General features: G+C 37.2%; 1 protein-coding gene across 2 annotated transcripts in view; it reads right to left on the reverse strand.

Annotated features, from left to right (window-relative positions):
• The window catches only part of LOC140230933 (dynein intermediate chain 2, ciliary), a 30,418-nt gene extending 12,761 nt beyond the window's left edge, over window positions 1–17,657 (reverse strand). Inside the window, exons 1-8 of one of the 2 annotated variants that reach the window (XM_072311073.1) lie at window positions 17,554–17,657; window positions 12,446–12,529; window positions 11,565–11,618; window positions 10,405–10,452; window positions 9,832–9,912; window positions 8,785–8,911; window positions 4,454–4,527; window positions 1,493–1,519 (exon numbers count right to left, since the gene is read on the reverse strand). In XM_072311073.1, coding sequence (XP_072167174.1) covers window positions 1,493–1,519; window positions 4,454–4,527; window positions 8,785–8,911; window positions 9,832–9,912; window positions 10,405–10,452; window positions 11,565–11,618; window positions 12,446–12,529; window positions 17,554–17,583 — 525 coding nt within the window. In that variant the 5' untranslated portion in view covers window positions 17,584–17,657. The remainder of the gene's footprint in view (window positions 1–1,492; window positions 1,520–4,453; window positions 4,528–8,784; window positions 8,912–9,831; window positions 9,913–10,404; window positions 10,453–11,564; window positions 11,619–12,445; window positions 12,530–17,553) is intronic. The other variant, XM_072311074.1, reaches the window with a different exon arrangement.
• Window positions 17,658–18,308: the final 651 nt, after the last annotated feature.

Below are 18,308 nucleotides of genomic sequence, written 5' to 3' on the forward strand. Positions count from 1 at the left end.
ATAATAATAATAAAACACATAAATAGATAATTAAAGAATGGAACAGGACAGCAATATAAAACTCCAGCACTAATTTTCAAACACAAAGAAAGTGGTGATTCTGAATCTAAACAAAATCTTCAAACATCCACACTCACAGTGATTTCTTCTTTGTATATCAACCAGTCTACTTCCTTTCAAGTTTCATGGCATTGTACGATTACCATCATGGCATTCACAACATGAGAAGGCTTAAAAAATACAACAGAGAGAGAAAAAAATAAAAACACCACATCATAATTAGCATCTCAGATATTGGCAGAAAATCAAGGCAGATATGGAGAAGTATTCTTCTGAGTTTGAAGGTTCTTTGTTCTATGTCTAACAAAAGTAATTCTAAACATGACAAATCAAGTCAAACGTTTTGTCCTCCACTAATCTTATGCACCAACTGAAATGGCATGCACAGAGGTGAAAAGAGCAAGAGAAATTGAACACCATATGCAAGCAAAGCAGATGACAGGCAAATAATGTCAGGTTGGTATGGGGACTACAAAACTCCTGTGGAGTTACTTCAGGACCTACTTATGCAGATGCATAGCCAGACAGCTGTGTCAGTTAGCTGTAAATACCAACCCCCCCCCCAAAAAAAAAAAAAATAATAATAATAACAATAATAATAATAAACATGATAATTCTACGCTATGGGTCTAAAATTCTTATTGTGGTCATATCCATCTCATCTTCAAATTCATAAATCAAGCAGTGACAAAACCGTGTTAAAGGCACAAGGTCCCGGTAGCTTAGTCAAATTGCGTACGCGGGCGCACGGCGCAAGTTTCTTAGAGACCTACGCTATCGACTCCTCTTTAGCGCTTACGCTGTGACCCATTTCCCCGAGTCCGAAGAAGTCCGATCACAGTTCGGCTCATGGTTCGGCTGAGGGGGATGACAACTTTGACAAACTTCTTTTGTGATGTCATAATAAGAAGCACATATGCACGCACCTTGGAATTACTACAGACTGTGTGATGCACAGAGAAGACAACAAAGGCAATGTTACCTAGCAACACCTACGCGCTTTACTCTTGATGACAGCTCAACTTCGGCAATCTTCGTATCAATGCTAATGGTGATCGGCTGTATCATCAACAGTGCCCTCTACACTGCCGGGACTATGCGCCTTTAATATTTCATGCTGCTACTGCTTTGAAAACAGTGAATAAAGAGTGGTAAGCATGCAGTGACTACTTTTACTAATTGATGAGAAAGGAATCAAAATGACAACTGTGATGCAACTACACAAAAGACGCAGGAAAAATGTGCCTTGCTCGAGAAACAAGAAAAACAGGGAATAAGAAAGTAAACAATGAAATCATAAATCACGTTTTTCTCTTTCCTCTAGCATGCAACAAAGCACAGCAAAATTTTCAAAACATCTATGAAAAAAAAAAACTAACAACTAGTCAGTCATCTAAAACCTCCACTTTGGAAACTACCTGTCTCAACCTACCTCTGAACCTTCCTCTGGTTTTTCACCCTTTGATAATGACAAAAGAATATTGCATTTTACAACGCTTTGTTATGACCTCTATTGCAAATACCCAACAGCACATAGGACTTTCTATCCTACAATAATCAGTTAGTCAACATGCAGCTGTATTAGTATATTACATCATAGCGGAGCATTATGCATTCACGCATGTCTTATTCATCATTATGGTAAACTGGGGGGCATTTCAAGAAGCCTTTTGTCCAACAAATTTGTAGGAAAAATTTGCTCTTAGCCAATCAGGTGCAAGGATTTCAGTAACGTATAACAGTTTATCAGAAAAAAATATCTGACAAAATGCTCCATGAAATGTCCCCCTGGTAAAGAAGTTGAGCATTGATTATTGGAATTCTGTCATTATCTAACTTCTCCAGACTCCAACTCTCCAACACTATCTTGTATTCCTCACTTCACATTTGCAAGTTCCTATCATATAGAAACAGTAAATGGCTGACCATTAGATAAACACAGTTTGACACAACTCACTTTGAATAAAATTTTAGAAATTCATCCTTTTCTTCCAATCACACGAGAATGTAGAGTACATATGTGGTTGCATCCAACACAGCAGTGTTCAATGGAAACATAAAATCTTTCGCGTTCCATGACTTGCTTATTTCATATCAAACTGTCATGATAGTTCCACTCAGTTTGCTTGATTTTACTCTCTCTATACATGTGACGTGGCTTTACACTTCAACATATCTAAGAAATTTTGTTCCACTTCTGCTGGATACAGCTCGGTCGTGATTTGGCAAAAAGGTGTATGTCTGCCGTTTTACAGCGACTACAAAGCCGAGAAAATCGACTTTAAAGTTTTGGCAGTTTCCTTGACCGTAGAAGCCATCTAAACTGTGCAGCACTCGGGGATTTAATTCCATGATTTAGTATACACTTCAAATTTCATTTCCTGATAATTTTCTTGCATTTAACTTTAAAAAAAACTTGAGAATTAGCACTTTTAGCATGTTTAGAGACATACACCTTTTTGCCAAATCACGTTTACAGGGACTGCAACCCACGCTATTTTGGCAAAAAGGTGTATCTTCACATACACCGTGAGAAATCATGCATTTAACTTGGCAAAAAGGTGTGTGTATAGAGATTCACCTTTTTGCCAAATCACGTTTACAGTGACTGAAACCCACGCTATTTTGGCAAAAAGGTGTATCTTCTCATGCACCGTGAGAAATCGTGCATTTAAGTTGGCAAAAAGGTGTATGTATAGAGATACACCTTTTTGCCAAATTAAACGATAACAAAATATACCAGAGATTTTGTAGGGAGAAGGGTGTATGTGAGACCATTTCTAATCAAATGTTAACTCTTGACAATCTTTACTTCATTATTACAAAAAGATTAAAAGAATAACAATAAAGAAAAATATCTCGATGCACAATTTTTTCATCAAACATAGAAAAATGTGCGCAAACTAAAACACACCCTCGAGTTTGAATATTAACAAAACATGGTGTCATGGATATGCATGGTTAAGGATTACAGCTGAAGAGTTTTTCTTCTTCCTTCTTCTGCCTTTTTTCAAAAACTTCTACTTCCAATGAGATGCATCATTATATTTTTAGCTTTGTGCCCCTTTTTTATTGACAAAAGGTTTGTTTGTTTTCTCTACTGAATGCTTTAGTAAACAAAAAGGCAGTTGTTTGCACATCATGTATCTGTTCTTAAAAACGCAGTTATCATGCTGCTCCCAATTTTTGCAATAAATTCAATAAATATGAAAATTCAGGTAGGATCATTTAACTGTTTGCATCCACTGAGCACTTAGAGCAGTACATCCAAGTATCATTTCCAAAGACAGGGACACATCTTTCTCTAGACTTTTGTGTGTAACTGCCACTAAATGTCTGTTAGGTAACAGCCCCATTCGCATAGCGTAATGGGTAGCCGATCTCACAGTCACACAGCAAACCATTACACTATGTACAGGCTTCTGCATGCACTGCACAGCACGGACAGTGCAGGGACCACTGTCATTTTGAAGCGTAGAGAACTGTCATCCCACAGCCACACTTGCTGGAAAAGCTGTCATTTCAACAGAAATGCTAGATTTTACGAATCTGCGCATCTAATGGCATAGAAGTGGCCATAGAAGTCTAGGACAAACGTTAGATCTGAACTTCTAGATATTAGGTTCTATCTACTCACCGACTAGCAACAAGGAGAAACTTCTGCAGTGCAACGGGCTGCCAGTTTAAGTCAGGAGCATGGCCCGCCACCGCACCGACCGGTGACACAGTACACATACATGCCAGCAGCACGTATAACAGAGTATATAATATACACAGAGTATATAAGATACACCTTTCTGCCTTATCATACTTCGTAACTATAATTCATGATTCATTCGGCAGATGGATGTATCTAAAGATACACCTATCTGCCAAATTTTTAAACTCTCCCCAGCGTGCACGGTTAGAGGTGTATCTAGAGATACACCCTTTTGCCAAATCATGTAGTTCTCTATCCTGGTACGTCATTGTACGTCAAGGGTGTATGTAAAGATACATCCTTTTGCCTAATCAAAAGCAGGAAAATTGATAAAATAATACAGAGATAGCCCCAAATATCTCGGAAACAAAGGATTGATGACTTACGAAAGTTGGTCATATGAAAATTTCGACATCGAAAACCCCCCAAATGGTAAAAAACAAAAACATGATATTTTTCAGACATACACCTTTTTGCCAAATCACGACCGAGCTGAAGACTACTTCATGCTAATTGTTACACAGCCTGCCGCTTATCTTTTGGCATGGTTACATCTACCACTTCATGTAATGCAGGTCCTCCAAAGGCCACATTTCAACTCCAGTTGATAATCAAGTGAAACAGTAAACTGAGACATATTATTGAACTCATTAAAGGGGGAAGAATGGCTTGGGGACTGGGGAAGATGCTTACCTCTTCTGTTTTCTGTTCTCCTTCCTCATCCTTCTTTTCATCACCAGCCTCACTGATGGCCTGCTCACTGATTGCTGAAGAGAAAAGCCAGTGTTATATATGAACATTAATATTGATGTTTAGAGTACAGAACATAGCAATATGAACGCATAAAGCAACATCATGCACGGTCATTAAAAATCATGAAAATGCCAGTTGCAAACAGCCATGCAAAGCCATATGGCAGTACAATGTATCATGATGTACTACCAGTAACCATGAGCAACAGTATATTGCAAACCAATCACAAGCCCAATATCACTGTATATGGAAGGGACCAAACTGGCTCATCCACATATTTTGCGGAGGCAGGCCACATGCATAGCAAGCCTTGGCCACTTGACCTGGAAAGATATTAGACCTGCTTGACACAGGTTAAATACATTTTCTGGTTTGTTTGTTGATTTGTTTCTTTTAGTTTGTTTGTTTTGCTGGTTCTTTTTACTATATAGCAATACTCTACAACGTAGCATTGCTTCTGCTACCATAAAATATCAAATTTTTACAGCACAATTTCTTGACCAACACTGCACAGAAAGTGAATTTGAACAGTGAATACAGAAATGTGATGGATTATATGGCCACAATGCATTTCCTATTACATTAACAATGTAAACGGTATGCAATGCTTATAAGCGCAATCTCACATTTTGATTTGCTGCATGCACATTTTTTGGGCAGTCAATCAGCTACAAGAAGTCTGAGCACAAAAGAGCATTCACATGACTGCCTGACAAAGTCATGCTCAGGTATGATTGCTAAATATATGACTGCCCCTTCTCAATTTGAATCATACAATACATTCATATGTGGCCCTTATTGTTCAATGAGGTGTTCAATGAATACTTACATATGTGTACTCTCACATTGCAACAAAAAACGACAAATCAATAGCCATGCAACATCACTGATGGAACATGCATTTAAAGCAAAATTTATGAGAAACATGCAGTTGCCGTTGAATCTAGACGGTTTATGAATACAACATTATTTTCAGGTGATAAAAGTCAACTGAAACTTAAAAGTTTAAAATATGGAGTACACATATTGTATGCATGTAAACATATATACATGTACACTAACCCCTTAGCTTCTGTTTAGTACCTGGGTACAAACTGTATTGTTTAATGGTCACAAAATTATTACCAGTAACTGTATAATTTGAACTCTACAAACACTTATATGCTGCTACTGAATGTACAGTATGATGAGAAACATTCTGACATGAACTGAAGAATATTTGTATGTGTAGATAACATATTTCTTCACAAATGTTACACACACAAACACACACTAAAAAAAAAAAAGCAGAATGAAAATGTGTAAGATTTACTTTGCTTAACTTCAGCAATAACATAGATAGGTAATGTCACTTTCATACAGTATGATTATGTCTTTAGAAAGACAATGTTCCTTCAAAAGTGGACAGCTTCTCCTATGGAGATTTTCTGCGACAGATACAGCTAATTTGAATGAAAGCTGAGAAACAAACGATATAGCTAAACCAAAATTTGGGCACAATAAGGATTGCAGTAAGATTGCTGAGACTATTCAGTAGACCTATCAATATGGTACACATCTGTGATTCAAAACTTATACTGCAGCTTTTAAGATGAAACATGATCTATTGTACTTCTCATTGTTTTATATTTGACATGCCACTAACTTTAATATTTATTTGACTTATAATTGTTCATGGCTGCTCAGTGTCAGCACTTTATGTTAAGCATCTTACATATGTCAAAGAAATCAATATATTCACTATCCACACTGAAAAATAAAGGGAAAATAACATGTTTTTGTCATTTTGTGTGTACAAGGAAATGAGGAATGATGTGCAAGAAAACTCAGTCACATGATTGTGCTGTAAGAGTAATCCATGATACAGCATGATAAATGGTATATTGACACTTTCCTCATCAATAATGCCCACTTCTTTGTATGATTTTCATGACAGAAAACAGTCTTATCTGTTATCTTTAAGTGATGAAAATGAGTAACCCATTGTGAGTACAATTTTGAAACATGGAAGACATGAGAGTGGTAATGAAGAAATACCTGTGTTCCAGCACTGAAATGGCAATACTGTAAAAGTGGATCCATATTTTCGCGCGACTAATTTTTTGTGCTTGGTGCGGTACAAAGATTTTCGCACATTTTTAATTCCACGAAATCAAGACATTAACTACTGGAACATATGGCAAGCAAAAATTTCCATGTGCTTTTATTTTCGCACTACTTTTTAGTTGCGCGAAATGCGCGAAAATTTCAACACCATGAAAATTTCCACTTTTACAGTACATCCTCACATTTTGCCACCTTTCACACTACTGGTGTACCATGTACTTGCTAACAGGACGTAAATTATGACAACATCTCCTCTTACCAGGGCATTTGCAGGGTCTAACGTTAACTTTCTGGTATCACTGTGTTATAATTCAACGTATGTGGTACCTTGTCGTGAAACTGATTTCAAGAATAATATCACAATTACACAATATTGACAAATAGCACTAGATATTATTAACTGTGGATGTACAAAAGTAATGCAACCTACAAACTTGCTTTCACAATGATGTCATTGATCACTGAAACATGGAGTGCAAGTTTTCAAATGGGCATTATTACACATGTATGTACATGTACGTTCAGCAGACAGTTGTAATGTTTCTGTAATATGTGGACATCTGGTTGATTAAAAAATACTGGAACAAGCAATGCAGCTCATACGTAAGAATAGCAATCACTTAACTGTGATCAGTGAATTTTAGTGAAGCTTTGTCCACATTTTTACTGATATGATTCTATACATTGGTACATATCTTACAGTTGCGTTAATGGCTCCTGGTTTGTTCACCTGCTCATGTAATGGAATCATGACATACATGAAGAAAGCAGCCACTAACTTCAATATTGAAGATGAAATGCTGGAGACAATACATGCACAATGCACAAAACTGGGTGGTCCACAAACATTCCCCATGCCAGCAGGACACACTGAGTACTACATTTTTTTTTTCTCTCTCTCTCTCTCTTTTGTTGTAAAGACAGAAAGTTCTTGATTTGCTATATAATTTTGTTTTACTTTAAAGGATTTCCTTCAAGAATCATATTTTGTGACCTGATGCCCTCAAAAAAAAAAAAAAAAAATAGAAAGTTGTATTCTCCTCTGAATTCATAGAAGGATTCTCTTTTAATATACTATGAGATACTTATTTGCTGCTTTACATCTCAAGGACAAATTCAGTTTCCTTTTGGAGGCCAATTTTTAATGTGTGAAGCAAGCTCCTATTCAATATAAAACACACAGCACAGAATAACACATACTGGATTTATAGTATCAAAGCTATCTCTATGTAATGTCCATGCTGTTTAAGACACTAATGATCTCACTGTATTGTGCTTGCTGCAGACCACCCTGGAATGCCACATATTAAATGAGTAATACAAGGGGATACTGAGGGAAGCTATATGCATAATTACTAGCAATATAGTACAAAACATTTGATGTGAATGACGTTGGTGTTCACCTACCGCCACTCCAGCGTTTGAAGAATACACCTACTATTGGAGTGTTAGATTGGAAAGAAAATAGAGGGAATCCAAAAAATTTGAAATTGGTCTTCATGTACCACCTGAAACAATTTGACTGTACATGCAAAATATCATCATGATGCAATGAATTAATTTGGACAAATTTCACCAACTGATAATTTGCTGTCATTTGTTTTGCTTAACTAGGATAGAAATGACAGTCCAAATAATAACAATTTGAAAACACATGTACGCATATAAAATGTAATCTTACGGTTGGTTATTCATGGCACTAGTTAAAAGCATTTGAAAAACTTTAAAATGCCAAATTACGCCAACAGGTGCTGCAATGAGTACACTGCTCTTTATGTACATTATGTAAGCAATAGTTTTTCCTTCCTACAACACAGTCAGAAGTGATTTATCTCTTAGTGACTTAGACTGGATGAAACCAACTGAATAATTTCCTCACAAAACACGGGAATATAAATTTTCATGGGCAGAATTTCTAGACAATACAATTTCTGCCACAGGATGCTTGATGCCACATCTCTAATGTGGGTCCTCGGCTCAAGTGAGCTAAATAGCTAGAAATAAATGAATAGGCAGACAATTTGATCGCCTAACAAACAATCCTCCTGACCTCTTTGTCAAACATGCATGAAAATAATTACACACACTCTAAACAAAAGTGCTGTGTTCTGTGCATTCTCTGTGTTTAAAGGTATTATATATAGTTTGATATCGTCATGATTTACCTTCAGAGGCTCCATGCCTCTGCTGCTGTCGTCTTGCCTCATCAGAGTCCTTGTGAATCATGTTACCATCCAGGGAGAAGTGGATAGCCAGCTGGTCCACATGAGAGGTTTGCTTGAAGGTACAGTCCTGAAAATATAGGAGTACATTGTACATGGAATGAACTCTGTACCCAATTCTGAAGGGAAAGTTAGAGGTTTGATTTCATTGTGTCTTTTCTTTCTTTCTACTACAGTCTAGCAAATAATTGTACAATCATGTGATAGGTCAATAGGTTTTGAAATTGTAGTTTGGATGCTGGCTGTTTAGACGGCAAACAATGAATAAACAAATGAAAATAAAGAAATGAATTAATGTGATGAATCCTTCTTTTCAGTGACATGATCAAGTTTTTGTGCTGCCAGGATAAATCAATGTCAATCACAACATAACATTTTATCAATAGCTTTACAAGATTAGACAAACATATAAAGCTGACTAGAAATGCAACTTATTTTCGCTCATATTGCTATAGTATCTGTGCACTTCATGAAATAAAGTTATTTAGGGACCGTCTTGGCAAGTATCTAAGGTAAGCAGCCCTTGAGAAATCTTCCTGCAATGTAGATGATGAGCTGGAACTGTAAAACAAACCTTTCGTATGTGGTTTGACACAGTATGTTAGTGCCTGTAATGCAGAACTGCTATTGATTACCATGACATATACATGTATATGCAATTGCACGTACTGAAGAAAAGTAATTTGGATGAGAAACATAACAATACAAAAAAGAAAAGAATATATTCATACCTTTTTCAGTATGCTAAGATCTTTTTTTTTTTTCTATTCATGTCAACGAAATGCTGCATCATGATCAGCCCTCTGGGTCATCTATGTTGCACATTCATCAAATGTGCCTTTGGATAGCTCTAATACTTCAAATTTGGCAGTATGAAATTGCACCTCTGAAATTTTATCCATCTGGGTCTGTTGCATATTATCACTCAATGTTATTAAAAAAAAAACACACCAACAACAGAGCTGATTCAGCTTATACTTATCTCCTTACCTTGAAACTGTATCTGACAATATTCTGTGGTGCATGTGGGTTGTTGGCAGTGAGGATTCTGGTGAATTCCTCCTTCAATTCCTGTAAGGAAAAAAAAAAAGAGGGAAAGATTATTATTTACAACACATATCCAATGCCATTTGAAATGATACATACACATTTGCCAATTTTCAATATTCAAAATTACACCTCTTTTGCAAATTCCAAGACACATGTACACTGTAGTTTTGAATCATTAAAGATCTAAATTGCATCTGATACAAAAAGTTTAGATTTAGTTTACATCACAGGGAATTTTCATTTAGTGTAGTCTCAAGAGATCCCCTCATTAGGCATAATTTTCTCTGAAAATCAGTAGGAAAAAATATATGCTCTCATAGAAAAGATGAAACTGATGAGATTTCTACAGAATTTATAACTTAAAAAAGGGAAGAAAGACCCGCTGATAATCACTCTGAAAAGCATAATGCATAATTCATGAGTGCCTATTAAACCACCTATGACTCTAATATGACGCAGACAATATTTTTATCAAGATTGGAGATTTAGAAGTTTGAGAGTGTCTGTGCTTACCTGCTCAGATAACTCTAACTGGTCATCTGGCTTGATGAGAGTCTTTGCCTGCATAGAAGTAAGAAGAAAACCTTAATACACGATCACATATGAAACACTACATATCACTGCCATGCATAGGCCTACAGCTAACGGAACTTAAACCGTCTTTCAAAATACAAGTATGAGCGAGCATCATTCGGTTTTGTATTACTTATTCTAGTCTGCAGAACAATTACTTTTGACATTGTTGCCTACTGTCTTGACAACATATAAGATGCACGTTAGACTAAAAAATTGCTTCACAGATATTAATTCCCCTAGATATACAGGTATGCCCCCTACATTAATCAGATAACACCACTCAATGGCCACATTATATGGCTAGTCACTATTACCCAATCTGGATACACAGGAAGTCATGCTAAATCTGAACTAAATGTTAGACTCAATGACAAACTTTAAAAAAAAAAAAAAAATCTTTGGAAGGGCTTAAATGAGAACGGTTTGTTGAGTGTGATGCTGTTGTTGGTGCTTGTGTTTTATTGGTGGGGTTGGGCCGATCTCTGAAAACTCTACGTAATGTTGGATCAAAATGAAATGACAAAATATCCAAGATAGCCTGATGACAAAATAGTTTAAGCTGGAAAACACCAACAAATGTGGGTTACCCTACAATAAATTCAAAACTGAACCACTGAAAAGAACTACATTCTACTATTTTCATACAGGTGACACAGAAAGCATTTTTAACTCACATTCAGTGTATAATCGTTTGCATTATATCAAATATGGCTTCAACTGATTTTCTGTGCTAGGATATATTTGCGGAGATCAGTAACAATTTTGGTGAGCAAATTTGCTGATTAAGAAACAATAGCAGCAGCTGCTCTTATTGGCTACTTTAAGAAATAAAAACATGAAAAAAACAAAAGAAGAAAAAAATCTTTCTGGGAAGATTGCATTTTCAACTGTCATTTCTACCAGTGCAAAAATCTTGCATCATGCTATCAATGAACTGAAAGTTGACTAGATTTGAATTCTGCAATGAGGATTGCTCTTGTTCCTATGTTAGAAAACGAAAGTAATTTTTATATTTCTGTCAACAAGTTACACAACCTTGCAATTACTGCTTTTATTCAATATTATGTATCTCATGAAAACAATGAAAACAATATTACCTGCATCCACTCTTCACCTCCATGTTCACCAGCCTCGGTAGCATCATCATCATCCTGCCATAGAAAACAGTTATTTTAAAAATTAATTAGTAAGGCCTGCTTGATGAGAGATTGATTTTGAGTACAATTCAACTGGAGAGTCATGGCAATGTCAGTATTACGTCATCTAATATACACATGGGATTATGAAAGCTTTCACTGTTTTAAATCAGCATTTGAAAGCTTCTTCAAAATGGTATAACAATTCAATAGGTATATACTGTATAGCAGGAAGAAGGCAAAGAGATTTTCTTTCAGCAGAAGTAGCAGATTATTCACATACAGTAAGAAGTATATCACGTCTACTGCAAGTTTTTCTGATTGGTGTATGGACTAATCCCTGGAGGATGATTAGGGAGGACACAAACTTCCCTGAGAAATTGACATTGAGATTCATCTCTTTCTGCCACTGTAATATTTATAAGATGTACTATGCTGGATTTAAAGTGCAGTTTTGTCATAAAAGAAGATCAAGATGTATTGTCCTGCTACAGAAAGAAAAGACAAGGGGTAGGATATAGCAGATGGTGGTTGATAACAAAGACTTCTACAGATACTTGTGAAAATAAGTGTGGAAACATACAAGTACTGGGAGGTGATATAGAGTAAAAAGTCTTTCAGTATAAAGAAAATATGCCACAGTGAGTCCAAATGCTGCTAATAAAGTTTTAAAAAACAGAGAAGAGGACCAGATAGTCTGATTGCAAAAAATAATGAAAATGTACTGCAGTATGTGTGTGTGTGTGTTGGGGGGGGGGGGGGTCATAATGATTCCCATGGATTAGGTATAATTAGCTTGTACTACTTGTACAATTTGATAAACACTTCACTATACACTGTACCTTCTTTCCTTTGGCGGGAGCTCTGGCCTTGTTGACCTTGAGGGTGCTCGGTCCTCCTGCCTGGCTGCCGCCTTGGACAGAGCCCTTGAAGTATCCAAGAAAATAGCAAGAGTAACACATAAATCCTATACATGTATGCACACACTGTGCTCATCCTAACTTTTTACCTGATGATTGTGGTCATAAACCAGAAGAATCTGACTTATACACAATCATAGATTTTCTCTAGCTATAATCTGTCTGCAAGTGCAAGTCTTTCTTTCTGGTTTCCAGAGTCTAGATATAAATTTTGGTTCTAGACTCAAGCTAGCCTTGGCCCCTTTCTTCAGGATTACTATGATGGCAAGTCTAACAAGTTCATATACTGGTAATATTTTCTCCAACATACATAGTAATTCATATGTTTATATCATTTCTACTGCTAAGTTCAGTTGAATTCCATTAAAAATTCAGTAATAGTTTGCAAAGACAAGACCAGCCAGTGTAATGTCCTATGAAGAGACAAGCTGAAGCTTTCAGACTGAGAAGACGAATGTTAACTGTAACAGTTCTTAAACAGGGCTCGACACTAACGGTGGCCCGGGGCCACCAAAAAACGCACATTGGGCCACCAAAATTTCAGAAATGAAGATTCTGGTGGCCCAATCGGGCCACCAAAAAAAGTCGGATGTTTGCCCTTAACTTTTGGAAATGGACAGCGGTAACAATCGGCTCTGTAAGATGCTAAAATAAATGTCAGATGTTTGCTTTTAATTTTGGAAATGAATAACGGTAATATTCAACTCCGTATGACACTAAAATAAATGTCCGATGTTTGCTTATACTTTTGGAAATGAATAACAGGAAGATTCAGCTCCGTAGGGTGCTAAAAATAATGTTAGATATTTGATTTTGCGTTAGGAAATGAATAAGGATAACATTCGGCTCCGGAAGATGCTGAAATAAATGTCGAATGTTTGTTTTGACGTTTGGAAATGAGTACTAATAATATTCAACTATGTATGATGATAAAATAAATGCCGGATGTTTGCTTTCACGTTCGAAAGTAAATAGCAATAAGATTCAGCCCCGGAAGATGCTAAAGTAAATGTCGAATGATCCCTTTGACGTTCAGACATGAATAACAATAATATTCATCTCCGTACGATGATTAAATAAATGTCGGATGTTTGCTTTTACTTTGGAAAGTAAATAGCAATAACATTCGGCTCCAGAAGATGCTAAAATAAATGTCAGATGATTGATTTTACGTTCGGAAGTGAATAGTAGTAATATTCTTCTCCATACGATGCTAAAATAAATGTTGGATATTTGCTATTACATTTCCAAATGAATAACAGTAACATTCAGCTGCGTTTGATGGTAAAATAAATGTTTGATGTCTGCCTTGACGTTCAAAAATGAAAAACAGTAACATTCGGCTCCGTACAATGCTAAAATAATTGTCAGATGATTTATTTCACTTTCGGAAGTGGACAGCAATAACATTCGGCTCCGTATATGATAATAAAATAAATGTCGGATGTTTGCTCTTGAATTTGGAAATGAATAACGGTAATATTCTACTCCGTACGATGCTAAAATAGATAACAGATTGTTGCTTTTACATTTGAAAATAATTAATGGTATCAATCGGCTCAGTTAGATGCTAAAATAAATAGCGAATGTTTGCTTTCACGTTCGGAAATGAATAAGGATAACATTCAGCTCCGTAAGATGCTATATTGTAAATTGAATGTCAGTTGTTTGCTTTTATATTTGAAAATGATTGACGGTACAACATTCGGCTCCTGTAAGGTGTTGTATTAGTAAATGTTGGATGATTGCTTTTACAATCAGAAATGAATAACGATTACTTTCAGCTCTTTACAATGCCAAAACAAAATGTCGAATGATTACAAATGTCTGCAAATGCTCCCACTTTATCATTTCAAATTAAAGGGACTGTACAGTACTGGTTGAGGTGGGGATTCATGTTTTGAACATTCCTAAGTGAGATAATGAAAAGCGCCTCTTATGAAATATGAAAGAGCATGTAATTTCAAGAAGAATTCAACGTTTATTTGATGAAAATTGGTTTTCAAATGGCTGAGATATCCAAAAAAGTGCTAATAATAAAAGGCGACATGCCACAACTTTATTAGGATCTCTTTGTTCCACCTTATTTTTGGATATCTCAGCCATTTCAAAACCGATTTTCATCGAATAAACTTTTGATACCCCTTAGAACTGCATGCTCTTTGACATCTCATAGAGTGGTTTCTGAATATCTCGCAAAACGTTAAAAGCTAAATCCTCACCTCGACCAGAACTGTACACACCCTTTAAGTCTGGAGTACTTAATAGGCATCAACTTTTATTATAATCTATAAGCCGGCATTTGCTAAATCTTAGAACTCAGAATAACGGTAAGATGATTGCATTTTCTATTCATTTATTTTAGACATGGGTACCTGTATCACTTCAGTAATACTTCATATTTATTTTTTTTCTTAGTAGGACTGATTTATTTTTTCTTGATTTTTTTTTTTTTCAGGCCACCAGATTTTACTTTCGAGCCACCAAAAAATAAAAATCAATGATTTTGGTGGCCCGATCAAAAATAAAAGTTAGTGTGGAGCCCTGTCTTAAAGGCCAAGTAAAGAGGGGCATAAAGAGTTTCTTGTCCTTGCATGCATTTGATTTATGCTGCCATCTCATTTACTTTTACTATATACTGTTTTTGAGGATGCGAATCTGTATGAAAATACCAAAAAGTTGTGTTTCAGGTCCATTAGTATCTTTTTTTAGTTGCTGCATTGAGTTTCTTTTTTTTCTTTTAATAGCCACCATTTTTGGTCCTCGAAGAAAACATGAAATTCACCTACATGAACTGGTCCTCATGACCCATTTCTATGTCATGAGAATCTCCACCTGTAATAGTTTAGTGCATATGCACTATCTTACTGCTAGGCAAGAATGATCTTCCCACAAACCAGCTGTACCGTGGGTACGGGTGTTGCGCTCTGTTGAGAAAGCATCAGCACATCCATTAATTAAGAATGGACAAGCTGTCTTACACCCTTAAATCATGCATATGAACCTGGCTTGGTATCAATCTTCAGGTTAGAATGTACTCATGATATGCCCACTACAGCACATGCACATGCATGAAGTGGCTTGAGATGATCTACCAACACTGATAGAATTCAAAAATAGAGACTACTGCACAGCCCAGCAGATAGGTCACTTGTCATACCCCCTGTATCATTGTTGACCAGTGACATATTCTTGCTTATCTAGAGCATTTCTTGTTATTTGCATATCTATGGTACAATTTAGTATTATTTTCTTCTTCAGAAGCATGTAGATTCTATAGAATCTAATACATTGCATTAAGCGATTGTATTTGTCATTGAATTATCTTTGGTTTTAAAACGCACAGTTCAATACTATTCTGCGCATACCGAACACATTGTGCCTTGCACTATGGCTAAACACCTAATACCGATATGGTAGGTAAGCCACATCTCGCCACCATGCCCCATATCGCCATAGCGCATATAAATTTGCTGCTTGTGCGCAAAGCAAGACAAAAGTGCGCGGTAAGAAAGGCGCAATACGCAGAGAACATGCACTGGTTTGATTTGCCATTAAGAAACAAGGTGGAAACAGGCATCAAATTGCTCAAATTTGTGATTTTCTGAAGTTTTCAATGTGGCATTTAGCCAGTTTTCTTACATTTTCACCCATTCTATGCCATGGAATGCGTCAACACAATTAGACAACGATATCTCCGTAGGTGGAATCCACAATGAGTGTGCGAGATCGGGATCTGAACCGACCATATTTTCAATCTTCGTGAGGCAAAAATCAGGTAAATTTGATTGTTTTCTCACTTCAAAATCCTGGTAAAAGTTTAGGGGTGGCGAAAATCCCGGTAAAAGTTTAGGGGTGGTGATATCTGGCACATTGTACCAAAAATGAGCGAGAGAAAACTGACACCACACGTGATTCGTGGTGATATCCTTGAACTTTCGAAGGCGACCTCGAATTTTAATTTTGAGGACAGCATCAGAATCTGTTGTCGAGTTTTCTCCACGATATGAGTACATTTCTAACCGATTTCCAGTCAGTTTTGATATTACAATCACTGGTTGAACGTTACAGGGTGGCTACATGTGGCATACCCAACCATAATCAAATTTCTGGCACAGTTAGGGTGTTTAGGCTTAACACCTGAATAAAATTTCCAGAAATATCGGATAATTAAAAATAGAGATTGGTCTAGTTAGGTCGTTTACATGTAGATATCTAGAGCTTCTATATGCCTAACGTTGGATGGAGCGAGCCATGCGGCATGCTGATTGCAGACATTGGATTTGGAGGCAAAGATCAACGGCAACACCGGTAGGCCCCTGACAACAGGACATGAGAAAAATATTATCCACGGAAATTTTTAACTTAATAAGCATCGATTCGATATGTGATGAGAAGCAGCAGGGGTATGTTTCATCAAGTTAGTCAGCGCTGGCAAGTTGTCAGTCTCTGACAATAACCATAGTAACAGTCAGTGACCAGAGTATCTCAGCCAATCAAAACCAAGGTCAAGGATTTTGCTGAAATTGTCAGAGACTGACGACTTGTCAGTGCTGACTATTGATGAAACACCCCCTATCACCCAGAAGATTTACCCAAAATTAGTTTGCCAAAGGGCCTGCGGCGGTGCGTACCACGCTGATGAGAGGCCCCCATCATTATTATCATGATTAATTCATACCAGGCCCTATTAGTATGAAGGGTACGAGTACCGTGGGTACCCTGGTATTAAGCTCTACGGTACCTCACCACGGTCGCGGTCCTGGAAACTGGCCGACGCGAGGCGACTACCCCCACGTCCCACCAATGCAATGCTACCATACCAGCAACACCAGTGGAGTTAACCGCAGCAGCGACCCCATACGGACAAATACGTACCGTAACTGTGTTACAGCGCCCCGCGACGGGGTTACAGTGGAGTGCAGTGCAGTAGTAACCAAGGGCATAGATCTAGTTCATCCTTAGATTTTAAAAATCTATGAATTATAATATTTGAGGAGTGATGGCTTAACTACATTTTTAAACTTTACCCCTTTGATCTTTGATGCTTTCGCTGGCATTCCTTTTGAAATTGACAATTCTACTCGCTTGCCATTCACGGTCGACGAACACACACAGTCGGTTCCGCTGCTTGTTGTTAAGGAAACTACGCATGCGCAAAGCATCTCTGTGTTTCGATTAGTCTGACATTTCAGACTAAACGGTGCATTGGTGGCGAAGGAGTCTGTCCACCGGTACACAGTAATAACATGCGGTGCAATTTGCAGGGGCTAGGGGGGCTGCAGCCCCCCCCCCCCCCACACACACACACACACTTTTGGATCGTGGAAAAAAAAAAAGAAAAAAAAGAAAGGGGAAAATCGGGGGGAAAATCACACTACCCGAATTTCTCACAAAAAGTGTTCTTCAGATCGCTGTATCTTGATTTTAAACGCAAAAGTTCCGTCGAGTGGGAGGGGGCATCCCCCTCCCACACCCTCCCCCTCTACCTCATTAGACTTTGTACATACACATAGATGATGCACACGCGAAATAAGAGCTAAATGCCGTGATTTTGCTATTAACACCTTCCTGAAAAAAAGTCCAAATTATTTCCAGAAATATTTTTTTTTGGGGGGGGGTGGGGGAGCTAGAAAAAAAATCCAAGTATTGGACCAAAAGTTTGCACCAGATCGCTGAATTTCAGGTCTGCAAATGTAAAATCACCATTGTGTGGGAGGAGAAATATCCCTTTTGTATATACACCCTCGTGAGCATGCCTTTTCTGTTTGATTGCTTAACAGAC

This window comes from Diadema setosum, chromosome 7, assembly GCF_964275005.1.
Source record: "Diadema setosum chromosome 7, eeDiaSeto1, whole genome shotgun sequence".
NCBI classification, from domain to species: Eukaryota; Metazoa; Echinodermata; class Echinoidea; order Diadematoida; family Diadematidae; genus Diadema; species Diadema setosum.